Below are 13327 nucleotides of genomic sequence, written 5' to 3' on the forward strand. Positions count from 1 at the left end.
ACTCCGTCTCAGAAAAAAAAAAAAAAAAAAAAAGTCATATTTCAAACTAAATGGTAATTAGTTCTGCTAATTTAAAACAAAACCCAGTTGGTTAATATAACTACTGCTTTCTCTACAGAAATAATACATCTGATGCCTTTTAAAAGCCACAGACTAGCACTTTCCAATGAAATATAACAGAAGCCACATATATAAATTGTCTAGTACTTATGTTAAACAAAGTCAAAAGAAACAGGTGAATTTCATTTTAATGTCTGATTAAACTCAATATATCCACAATATCATTTCAACATTTACAATATAAAAAATTGAGATAACTTACATTCTTTAAAAAAAAATTAAGTCTTTGAAATCTTGTACTTTACACTTTCAGCATATCTCAATTTGGCCTAGCTAGCAAGGGCTCAAGACGCATGTGGCTAGTGACTACTAATAGTGGACAGTGCAGCTACAGACTATGAGGTCCTTGCGCAAGGTCACATGCCTGACATATAACAAGCACTCAATTTTTGCTGAATGAATTCATCTCACTAATTTATAACAAATTCATGATATTTCAGAAAATGTTTCAAGTTATTTTGACACAGGGCAGTGAGATTACCATTAAGTACATGTGATTTAGTAGACATGACTATTTCTATAAGTGTCCTTTATAGTTTGGAAATTTCGTTTACTTTTCTTTTGATATTACACCAATTTCAAGATAGGCATCACATCTGAATAACTAACTGTATTAACATACTATGAATCTTCCAAAAGATAATAATGATCTTTATATTGTTTTCTAGACATTCAGGGCATCAAACTGTAGCATTCAAAAATAGTTCTCCATTGCAGATGAAAATAAGCCAGATTTCTGTCCCATCTAATTCTATCCTTATTTCATCCTTACATCAACCAAAATCTTGTGTTTTCTAGATAAGCTTAGAACAATATACAAAACTCAAAAAGTCAAAATGAAGTATGTGTGTTAGGGTATAAGCATGAGGTCAGGGTCCTATAGAACTTAAAAAGCCTAGTTGTTAGGTTTCCTTGTCTCTAGTCTCAAAGACAGAGAGATTGATATGTATTACACTGCTTATTCTTGTGCCAGGAATAGCCTAGGATGGTGGAATACATTTTGTAGGGAAGGGCTACTGATCATTTCTGTTGGTGAGAAGACTCAGTCTTTAAGACATAAAGTCTGTAGGTGGTCATCTGTCCATACATAAGTATTTCATAAATATTATTCCACCTGGTAAGTCCCTGACCAGAATCTCTTCAGAGTGTTCTAGCCTTCACAGCAGGGCTTCTGTGATATGCAGCTGCACGGCCATATATAGTGACCCTGGTTACTAAATACTAAAAGATAAGTCACACCATCCCATTCAATTTCTTTTCTGTTAAACTAGAATTCTGATTGTTTACAAACTGCCCTCCTCCATCCACCACCTCCTTGAGATTCCAGTCTTTTACTAGTCACTAGCACTGTAAGTAATTTAACTGGTTTTTTTTTTTTTTTTTGGCAAATTCTCATTCTGAATCTCCACTTCTGTCTTAAGTTATACTACTGACTTCTTGTCACCTCAGGCCAATCATTTAAACAAATGTTGAAGACAACAATGAACAAATAGAGTGGAGTGAGCAGCTCAGAGTATGTGTGTTAGGAGATTTATGTCCAGAGACCAGATTCTGAATATTTTGTTGCGTAAGGGATCTTGGAAGAGCTGCAAGTTAATAATAGTTTCAAAATTATATTTAAATTGCAAGTTATGAGCCACCACTAAATAAAGTATCATCAGTAAATGTTTCTCCTTAAACGCAGAGTAAAAAGCTATCTTCTCCCAACAAGAAAATTTGTCATGGGATAATGTGGCTGGCAAACAGATCTTCACATTTGTCTGGAATTATATTACTTCAGATAGACAGGCAACCAATTTATTACCACTTGCCACCAAATCAAGAGCGCCACTTGGAGGAATTGACAGAATTTATGAAGGGCTTACAGCAGGAAATCCAATGCAAATTGGTCACTGCCAAGGACAAGAGAATTGACACTGTCATACAATAAACATTGCTACAAAGGTTCAATCCAGAGGATTCAACACACCATTGGCAGTAAGAGAACTACCTCATGGCAATAGTTGCAACCACAGAAACCACTTAACTTTGCATCGATTAAAAACTCTTACTCCACAACTATGTGCTGTAACAAATTCTTGTTAGCAGTCTAACAAGTGATGGCTAGAGTCACTCTTTCAAGATATTTGAGTAATTCTCTGCCAGGTACTGTTGTAACTGCTGGAGCTATAACCATGAGCTAAAACAGATCACACAGGGCTTGGTCTACTGAAGGTGATACCCATTAATCAAATAATATGACCATATCAAATGCTCTAAAAGAAAGAGTGATCTACAGTCACATTAAAAGACTCTGCTGGCTTGGCATGGTGGCTCACTCCTGTAATCCCAGCACTTTGGGAGGCCAAAGTGCGTGGATCATTTGAGGCCAGGAGTTCAAGACCAGCCTGGCTAACATGGTGAAACCATCTCTACCTAAAAAATAAAAAAATGCTGGGTGTGGTGGCATGCACCTATAGTCCCAGCTACTTGGGAAGCTGAAACAGAATTGCTTGAACCAGGAAGGTGGAGGCTGCAGAGAGCCCGACTGTCCCACTGCACTTGAGTGAGACATTGTCTCAAAAAATAAATTAATTCATTAATTAAATAAATTTTTAAAAACTGCAATCATGAATAGTGAAAGCCCCCTGGTGAAAGTGACTCTTCATTTGAAATTTGAAGTACCAGTTCAATAGGTAATGGAGGAATACGAGGAGGAGGGAGGGCCTCACCCTAGGTGGAGGAAACAACTTATAAAAAGGTTCTGTGGTGGGAGGCATGTTCAAGAAATAAAAAGGAGGCCCAAATGGCTGAATAAGAGGCAAGGAGAAAGGTGACTTATGGCGTCACAACATAAGCCACAACTGTGATCTTGACTGTAAGAATAGAAGGAATTCACTGAAAAGTTCTAAGCAAAGGAATGAGACGAACAGCTATGTGCTTTTAAAAGATGGCCCTGGGTGCAGAGTGGGTATTAGGGAGAAGCCAGAATAAATACAGGTAGGAGGCCATGCAGTAAGTCAGGCAAAAGATCATGAACTATGGTTACTGACAGCTGTGCTGAAAAGAAATTGGTGAATTTAAATTACATTTAGAAAGCAAAATTGGCAGGACTCCAATGAATTATATAGAAGGGTAAAGAGTTGAGGATAACTCTTAGATTTCTGGTTTGTGCAACTACATGGATATGGCACTATTCATAAAGACAGGAAAAGAAAGAGATAGCACCAGGTTTGCTTGCAATAGAAGCCTAGAGAAATAAATTTAGAAGTAGCCATATGGACAGGAGTGAATAAAGAGTGAGAAGATAAGGGGTCCTAGAATGACTTTTGAGGATCTTAAGAGGACAGCTTGCCAACAAAACAAAATTGTAAAAAACAAAACCACCACAAAAATAAGACAATAACTGACTTGAAAAATGCATATCATAAACCCCTAGAGAAGAAAGTTTCAAAGAGCAACAGTACAAGACAGAAACAGTTGAGTATCTTTAATATGCTAAGAAAAAAATAACTGTCAACCTAAATGTCTATGTATAGAAAAAAGATATTTCAAGAAACAGCATAAAATAAAGCATTTTTAGGAAAGTAAAGTATAATTAAATTTAAATTACACTTACGCTTAGTGATTCATCAAAGACTCTCATGAGTTTTCCAGTTAAAAACCTGAAAATTCTAACTTTTCTATCGGAACCAATAGTAGCTATTTTCTTCCCATCCGGTGAAAAACATATGCTACTTGGATAAGCCTTACACTTGGCAAATTCATATAAATCAGTGTCAGTTTTATATTCCCAGTTCACATTTTTGGGGAATTTATATTCATGAGGAGGCCCAGTCCAGTATTCAATCATCCCAGATTTGTCAGAAGACACTACTGCTTTGTAAACTGGGTTTAGTCGTATCTGAGTAAGAGGTGATGTATGGAGTTTGTCAAAAATATGAAGTGGCTGGTTATCTCCTCGGCCATCATAAATGAAAATTTTTCCTGTGCTCTTTTCAGAAGCAGCAACTGAAGAAATTGCATCCCCTGGGCAATAGATCCACTCACATTGTCCAGGAAAATAGCTAAAATAGTAAATAATTGAGAGGAAAAAAAAAAGGTCAGCACAACAAGCAAGCATCCTTTCCTATCCCACTACCAAAAATGTCTTGGCCAGTGATTTTGACTGTTTTTGCTTTCTTGCTCCATGGCCGCGGATGTTCAGTGTGGGGCTGTCTAGCTTAGTATAGTTCTTGAATTTTTCTCTTTGTGCCTTGATGATTGTCTTTCTGGGGATCTTTTGGCATATATGCAGCGTGGTGTATTTTGCAGCCCTTTTACTTGTTTTGTTTATGTCCTTTGTCGTGATCTGGTTTGACCTTTGAGCTCTTTTTGTGCGCTGCTTTTCGGATGTCTGTACAATCATCTATGTCCTGTTTTCTTTCACATGGGTTTGTTTGTCATTGTGTATTTTTTGGCTCCTTTCTTGGGGTATTTCTTATTTTGGTCTGTTTGGGGTCAATTGTTTTGTTATGGCTGTGTTTGGGGGGTTGGGGCTGTCTTGCATGGTTTGCATTGCTAGCTACATGTTGTTGTTGGGACTGTAGGCTTTCCTTGTTCTATCTTGTGGACAAGTCATGTAAGTTCTGCGGCTTTTTTACTTATTTTTTTATTCTTATATATTCATAGTTGTATGTTTTTTTCTTTATATTTGTGCTTTTTATATGTTTCTCTTTTATTCTTATCTTGGTGCTTGTGCTTTATATCTTTTTTGTCTTCTTTTTTTATATATTTTTCTATATTGTGTAATATATTCTTTCTATTATTCTATAAGTTGTCAATTTTGTGTTTTTGTTATTGGAAAACTTTGAGGAAAAAAGCTGGGGAATAAGACAGATGATCAGGATCAGTAGCTCTGTTTGTACCATACTAACCATAAATAATGAGACTGATTTCCTTTAGTGGCTCATAAAATCATAAACTGATTTTGAAGAAAATTCTAAGATTTGAAATTATCTGAATTATGGACATAATTTAGGCCACAGCTAGAATTTCTAGAGATAGGGTCTTCAGGAGGTTATTAAGGTTAATGAGCTCATAAGAGTCCGGGTGAGGCCCTAATCTGATAGGTTTGTGGCCTTTTAAGAAGAAAAAAAAGTCTCCCTTTCCCTCTGACCTCTCCCTTCTCCCCTCCTTCTTCCTCCAACCATGGGAGAACATAGGGAGAAGCAAGGAAGACAGTCCTCATCAAAAATCAAACCCTGACAGAACCTTGATCTTGGACTTTCCAGGCTCCAGAACTGTGAGAAAATAAATTTGTTATGTAAGTCACCTAGTCTCTCTCTCCCTCTCCCTCTCTCTCTCTCTCTTTCTCTCTCTCTCTCTATATATATATATATACAAATATATATATATATTTTTTTTTGTTTGTTTGTTTGTTTGTTATGGCATCCAAGCAGACTAAGGAAAGTCCCAAAGCTTTCTAACATGGTTATGACTTTCAAGCTGACATTCATTTAGGTGTATATAAACTCAATATGTTATCTTAAAAAAGACATGCTTAAAACAAAGTATCAGTTTTAATACTGTACAATCTAACGATAGTTTTAGTATCAGTATATTCCAAAGTTTAAAATCACCAATAAATAGTGTCTATTCCAAAAATGTGAATAAGCCTTAGAGGAATACAATTCTATATTACTAAAATAAGTATAGCAAGGAAGTTAACTGTAAGTACCAGTAATTATATATGACAGAGCCCCAGTATTTACTAAGTAATGTTAATTTGTATATAAGAAACCTTTGTTATGATGCTGTTTAGAAATTTCTGTGATTGATAATAAACCATAGCAGACACTTCCAAACATTATAAGGATTCACTGTATCTAATTTTCTCAATCAAAACCCAAAGGCACAATTTTTTCAGATATGGTAATATTCAATTTAGAAATAACCTATTAAATGGTAAAGTTTGGTTTACAAATTATTTCAGTAAGTTAAAATATACTTTTTAAAAGACTCACCCAAGTTTCAGCATGTTGATCATGTCAAAGTTCACTACATCAAACACCTTCATTGCTTTATCATCACCCACAGAACAAAACAATGCTCCCTCAGAGCTAACTGCAATACTTTCAATAACTCCTATTTAAATAAATGAAATTAAAACATTCTAATAAATACCAATACAATAAATGTGCATGATTCAAACAAAAAAAATTTTTTTAATTTAAACTTTAATTGGTATAGTTTAGAAAAGAGCCACAAGAAAAAGAGGTGAAATTCTTACCCAGGTGACTACGAAAATGTTTAACAAATTCAATTCCCTCTTCTATTTTTTTCCAGAACTTGACATGTCCATCATGACTGGCAGTAATAATAAAATCTGTTCTGCATATATGAAATGTTAAAAGTTAATTTCTAAAACAGATCTATGAATCACTCAATATTCTCAAAGCAATCATTCACTAAGAATCTGACTTGTGCAAAACAGGTTTCTTAAAAAAAACCTTATTTTGAGCAGACCACTGTATTGCAGAACAGTGCAAATTTTGAAGCTCCTTTCTGGATATCAAAACAGTTACAGCTGCACTAATTTTAATCTCAAGAGCTAGGATCAGAATTGAACTAGAATTTAGCATTAAAATAAAAATCTCACTAGGAATCACTACATTTTGGATTCCTTATTGCTAAAATTACCCTATAGGCAGTCTTTTCACAAGTGTATGTACTTTGTCAGTGCTTGATAAATAAATCTAAACATACTACTTTCATATACAGCAAAATTCAACAAAAGTTTGTTTTATATCCTATACAAGATATTTTGGTTACTTAAGTATCAAGAAGATTTTTATACAGAAGAATCTCCCCTATTAGGTATATGAAAATAGAAATCATTTATTGAAACCCCTTGTATGTCAGGTACTTTGTACATATTGTCTTAGTTTTACAGCAACTTTTACTACACATTTTTATCATCATTTTATAAGTAGGAAATAGTTTTAAAATGTTAAATGTACTTGCTTCAGGTCCATATAGCTAGGGGGTTTTCAATCTACCTAACCAGAAAACCTATATTCTCTTTATTACCCTCCATTGCCTTGGGTTAAAAAAAACAAAACAAAAATATTTGAGAAGAGAATGACAGCAGTGCTAGTATCTATATGCTGTTTTACTAAACTGACAACTTGAGACTAGAAAAGGCCAATATTTGGTCAGAATTATCCTATTTAACATGAAATATAAAGATTTTATTTAGATTTATATATGAAATTGAGTATGTCTTCAAAATATCAAGAATAGACTAATCTAAAACAGAGTAATCTACCTACTTCCCATACTCACTGCTAGTATCATCCAAGATACTATAGCTCATCCAGATTTCTATAACATTCTTGCCCTGTTTGAATCCATTCATCTTACCACAGCCAGGGTGGTCCTTTAATAAAAATAAATCTGACGTTACTCTACTGCTCACAGATTCAAAACCCATACAAGGAATAGAACATCTTCTAGGATTTAGGATTTGCCTTTTAAATAGCAGCCTAATATACTATTTTACCTCTCTAAACTTCAGTTTCCTCATCTCTAAAATGAAGAGCATGTGCTAACTCACACGATTATTCTTTTTTTTTTCTTTGAGAGTCTCGCTCTGTCGACCAGGCTGGAGCGCAGTAGCGCAATCTCGGCTCACTGCAACCTCCACCTCCCATGTTCAAGCAATTCTCTTGCCTCAGCCTCCCGAGTAGCTGGGACTACAGGCACAGGCCAGGACGCCTGGCTAATTTTTTATATTTTTTTAGTAGAGATTGGGTTTCATCGTGTTGCCCAGGCTGTTCTCAAACTCCTGAGCTCAGGTAATCCGCCCGCCTCAGCCTCCCAAAGTGCTGGGATTACAGGGATGAGCCACCGTGCCCAGCCAATTATTCTTATGACAAATAAGAAAATTTAGGAAAAAGCCTCAGCTTGACAGTTAAAAAAAGAAGAAGCCTTAGCACAGTACCTGGGACATGCTATGAGCTCAACAAACAGTAGAATACTACTACAGTTTGAGTATCCCTTAACCAAAATGCATCAGATCAGAAGTGTTTTGGATTTTGAGTTTTTCAGATTTTTGAATATTTACATTATACTTACTGGTTGAACATCCCTATTCAGAAAATCTCAAATGCACCAAAGAGCACTTCCTTTGAGCATTATGTCAGCACTCAAAAAGTACTGGATTTTGGAGCATTTTGGATTTGAGGTGCTCAACTTGTACTATTGTTACCCTTCTCCAAGATCCCACTCATCTGTTTTGAAGGTCCTTTGCTATTCCTAGGGTATCTTAGCCCACATTTTCTCCTCTAGTGCCAAAGAGACCAGGTACCAATTACTTGTATCTTAACTAATGTACCCTCTTCTTCAGAGAAGCTCATACACTACCTTGTTCATTCCCCTCTTGGCATTTATCTCCAAAGACATACACATNATTTTAATCTCAAGAGCTAGGATCAGAATTGAACTAGAATTTAGCATTAAAATAAAAATCTCACTAGGAATCACTACATTTTGGATTCCTTATTGCTAAAATTACCCTATAGGCAGTCTTTTCACAAGTGTATGTACTTTGTCAGTGCTTGATAAATAAATCTAAACATACTACTTTCATATACAGCAAAATTCAACAAAAGTTTGTTTTATATCCTATACAAGATATTTTGGTTACTTAAGTATCAAGAAGATTTTTATACAGAAGAATCTCCCCTATTAGGTATATGAAAATAGAAATCATTTATTGAAACCCCTTGTATGTCAGGTACTTTGTACATATTGTCTTAGTTTTACAGCAACTTTTACTACACATTTTTATCATCATTTTATAAGTAGGAAATAGTTTTAAAATGTTAAATGTACTTGCTTCAGGTCCATATAGCTAGGGGGTTTTCAATCTACCTAACCAGAAAACCTATATTCTCTTTATTACCCTCCATTGCCTTGGGTTAAAAAAAACAAAACAAAAATATTTGAGAAGAGAATGACAGCAGTGCTAGTATCTATATGCTGTTTTACTAAACTGACAACTTGAGACTAGAAAAGGCCAATATTTGGTCAGAATTATCCTATTTAACATGAAATATAAAGATTTTATTTAGATTTATATATGAAATTGAGTATGTCTTCAAAATATCAAGAATAGACTAATCTAAAACAGAGTAATCTACCTACTTCCCATACTCACTGCTAGTATCATCCAAGATACTATAGCTCATCCAGATTTCTATAACATTCTTGCCCTGTTTGAATCCATTCATCTTACCACAGCCAGGGTGGTCCTTTAATAAAAATAAATCTGACGTTACTCTACTGCTCACAGATTCAAAACCCATACAAGGAATAGAACATCTTCTAGGATTTAGGATTTGCCTTTTAAATAGCAGCCTAATATACTATTTTACCTCTCTAAACTTCAGTTTCCTCATCTCTAAAATGAAGAGCATGTGCTAACTCACAAGATTATTCTTTTTTTTTTCTTTGAGAGTCTCGCTCTGTCGACCAGGCTGGAGCGCAGTAGCGCAATCTCGGCTCACTGCAACCTCCACCTCCCATGTTCAAGCAATTCTCTTGCCTCAGCCTCCCGAGTAGCTGGGACTACAGGCACAGGCCAGGACGCCTGGCTAATTTTTTATATTTTTTTAGTAGAGATTGGGTTTCATCGTGTTGCCCAGGCTGTTCTCAAACTCCTGAGCTCAGGTAATCCGCCCGCCTCAGCCTCCCAAAGTGCTGGGATTACAGGGATGAGCCACCGTGCCCAGCCAATTATTCTTATGACAAATAAGAAAATTTAGGAAAAAGCCTCAGCTTGACAGTTAAAAAAAGAAGAAGCCTTAGCACAGTACCTGGGACATGCTATGAGCTCAACAAACAGTAGAATACTACTACAGTTTGAGTATCCCTTAACCAAAATGCATCAGATCAGAAGTGTTTTGGATTTTGAGTTTTTCAGATTTTTGAATATTTACATTATACTTACTGGTTGAACATCCCTATTCAGAAAATCTCAAATGCACCAAAGAGCACTTCCTTTGAGCATTATGTCAGCACTCAAAAAGTACTGGATTTTGGAGCATTTTGGATTTGAGGTGCTCAACTTGTACTATTGTTACCCTTCTCCAAGATCCCACTCATCTGTTTTGAAGGTCCTTTGCTATTCCTAGGGTATCTTAGCCCACATTTTCTCCTCTAGTGCCAAAGAGACCAGGTACCAATTACTTGTATCTTAACTAATGTACCCTCTTCTTCAGAGAAGCTCATACACTACCTTGTTCATTCCCCTCTTGGCATTTATCTCCAAAGACATACACATAAACTAAGGGGTTCTTAGAGAATGTATTATTTGTAATATATAGGAAAGAACATGTAGGCCTTTATTTATTTTAGAATGTATGAAATTACAGAAATCTATAAAATATTAAAATTACCTCTATAAATCTACCTCAAAACTGAAGCTTTTTTTTTTTTTAATAAACTTCTTAGAAAAGAGTAAAAAAGATGTGATAGACTTACTTCGTGCATACCACATGGGTGATAACATCTCTGTGCATGTAACTGCGCTCATACATGGATGCACTGGGGAGGTTATCAAGATAGACTCTTTCAAACTCTAAGACTGAAGAAAAAAAAGTAAAGTATAAAATCTATTTTTAACAAATGAACCAAATACTATTTTGTATTTTATTTAAAGTTGTCTACACTTCTTGGTATTTTCTTCGAGATTTTAATTTTTCTCAATTCACAAGTAATTATTTAAAAATCCAGTATGTTATGTCAGTTTTAACCTCTATTATTTCAGAGCACTGAATAGTACCATTTAGTCAGTTACATCAGGTTCCCAGATATTATATAACTGCTAACTGTCCTCAGGACTTAAGAACTGAGTGGTTCTGGCTTAATGTGAATGTTCTATTAAAAAAGAGAAAGAAAAAAAAAAACAAAAAGCTTCATGAAAATATCACAAACATCTTCTTAACCACTGTAGATATAATTTAGTGCTAACTTAAATAAGAATCCAATGACCATCTGTAAGATGTCTCAGTTAATATTGAAAGCACTGATCCTCTTTGAAGTTATTGATACTGTGTTTGAAACATTTAAACATGATAAAATTCTTAGATTTTTACACCTGAGAACATCCTAGGGGCTATCCAGTTGAATGTATCTTAAATTTTTTCCAGGGGCATAACACCTGAAACAGTGGTAATCTGAGGAATGTCAGGAAATACTGATTTTACTATATGAGCTATCAACAATTTTATTAGCAAAAAAGAAAAAAGAAGAAAGGGAGAAAGGGAATGAGAGAGGGAAGGAAAGAGGAAGGCAGAGAGGGAGGGAGGGAAGGAGAGAGGAATGAAGGAAAGGAAGAAAAGGAAGAGGGGAGGAATGGAATTATATGTATACCAAATAAAATAATGCAATGATGACCAAACGTGCCTAAAAATAGTTGCTAAATTAAACATGATGAGCTGTTTCAGGCTTGTGTTTGACAAACTACTTTTCCCTTCATTTTTAGGAATGGAATCCCCATTTATATATGGGCATATTGATATCCAGCTATAACAAGACCTTTCTCACTTTCCCCTGGAGGAAGACTTACCCATATGCTGAGTAAAAGTGGAAATGTTTTGTGACAGGAAGTCTTGAAAAAGTGTACCCGTCTTCCTTTCCTCAATCCTACAGCGTGGAACTGGGATATGACTACTGTAATCTTAATAATCATTCAGGGAAATGAAGATGAGGGCTGTACCTTAGTTATGTTAGGGCAGAAAGCTGGAGAGAGCCTAGGAACTTCTGGAGCCTCCACACCAATCCTGGACTATTTCCGTACTTCTACACATAGAAGAAGTACAGCTCTATCTTTTCAACATCATTGTTATTTTGGGTTTTTCTGTAATATGTAGATGCATTTAATCGTATCTGACTCAGATTCCTTTCTCTGTGTGATAGTTCACTTGTGGACAAATATTAAGAACAAAATATGTCAAAATAGGTCACACGGGCATAAAGAAGAGTAAAACAAAGTTCCTGTCCTTAAGAGACAGTTTAAAGTTTAGTATCATATAATCATGTCTTTCTGAAAATATAAATGGCACTCCAATGTCCAAAAAACATGTTAAAGGGGTGACTCCATTTCTAGAAAGCTGAAATTGTTAAACACTTGTCCATTTGGACAAAATTTTAAATAATATTTTTGTAACGCTTCATGAATGTTTTTTAGTTTTGATTTTTTCTTCAAACTGAATACACTATTGGCTGTTTTAAAACAAACACCTGATTAAGAGGAAAGGTTTTCACATCTACTAATTTATATCTGTCTCAATTATATTAAATTTATAAGACAGACACTTGTAACACTAATATCAGCATTTCAATATCTCTGGATTTTTACATTTCTCCCTACTTGTTTAATTAAAAAAGAACGTGCAAAAATATTCATATGCAACAAAATAGTTGAAGACTAGCAAAAATGCTTTAATATTCATTCATTAAATAAATACTTAGGGAGCACCGGCTATAGGCAAAGCACTGTATACCAAGCAATGGAACAAAAACGGCATGATCCTGTACATGCTTACAGTCTTAGCAGTGGAGAGAAACATTAATCAATCACATGAATAAATATACAATTAGAAACTGTGGCAAGTGCTATATATAAAATGGTTGCTATGGAAACATTTAACAAGAGGACCAGGAAGTAAAAATGATAATGCACTGTAAGGGTATCAATATACAATGTTTAAAAAAAACCAGCTTCTTCAAAATTTGGATGCATAAAATTTGAAGGCTACCTGTAAATTCAGTATTGACAGATAACTACCTCAGAGTTATGATCAAAGTGCTTTAGAAATCCAGTCCAGACTGGAGAAGTCACAAGCTTCCCAGAGAATATGATAGCTACGTGCTAAAGGTTGGACAAAAGTCAGTTCAGGGGAAGGGGTGAGGGAAATTATTCCCGGTAGAAACACCGTATCTGAGTAGGTATCTAGAGGAAAAAGAGCACATGACCCATTCTCGAGTGATTTTAGAATGGGTGGAGTACAAAGTAAGGGGTTAGGAGAGGAGGATAATGGAAGATGCACTGAGAAGGTAAGGAGAGATCACATCATAAAGGGCTTTATATACCACGTGAGGGAGTTTGGGCTTTAATGAAAATTATGACAAATCACTGAAGAGTTTTAAGTAAGGTAAAGTGCTGAAGTAAGATTTGAGC

At 35.2% G+C, this 13327-nt stretch overlaps 1 protein-coding gene across 3 annotated transcripts in view; it reads right to left on the reverse strand.

Annotated features, from left to right (window-relative positions):
- The window catches only part of PPWD1 (peptidylprolyl isomerase domain and WD repeat containing 1), a 25547-nt gene that overhangs the window by 11443 nt on the left and 777 nt on the right, over nucleotides 1-13327 (reverse strand). For 2 of the 3 annotated variants that reach the window (XM_017537862.1, XM_017537864.1), the window contains 4 exons: nucleotides 10627-10729; nucleotides 6371-6471; nucleotides 6105-6225; nucleotides 3719-4166 (listed from right to left, as the gene is read on the reverse strand). In XM_017537862.1, coding sequence (XP_017393351.1) covers nucleotides 3719-4166; nucleotides 6105-6225; nucleotides 6371-6471; nucleotides 10627-10729 — 773 coding nt within the window. Of the gene's footprint in view, nucleotides 1-3718; nucleotides 4167-6104; nucleotides 6226-6370; nucleotides 6472-10626; nucleotides 10730-13327 lie in introns of those variants that run through there. The other variant, XM_017537865.1, reaches the window with a different exon arrangement.

Source organism: Cebus imitator, unplaced genomic scaffold (assembly GCF_001604975.1).
Source record: "Cebus imitator isolate Cc_AM_T3 unplaced genomic scaffold, Cebus_imitator-1.0 Scaffold107, whole genome shotgun sequence".
Taxonomy (NCBI): domain Eukaryota; kingdom Metazoa; phylum Chordata; class Mammalia; order Primates; family Cebidae; genus Cebus; species Cebus imitator.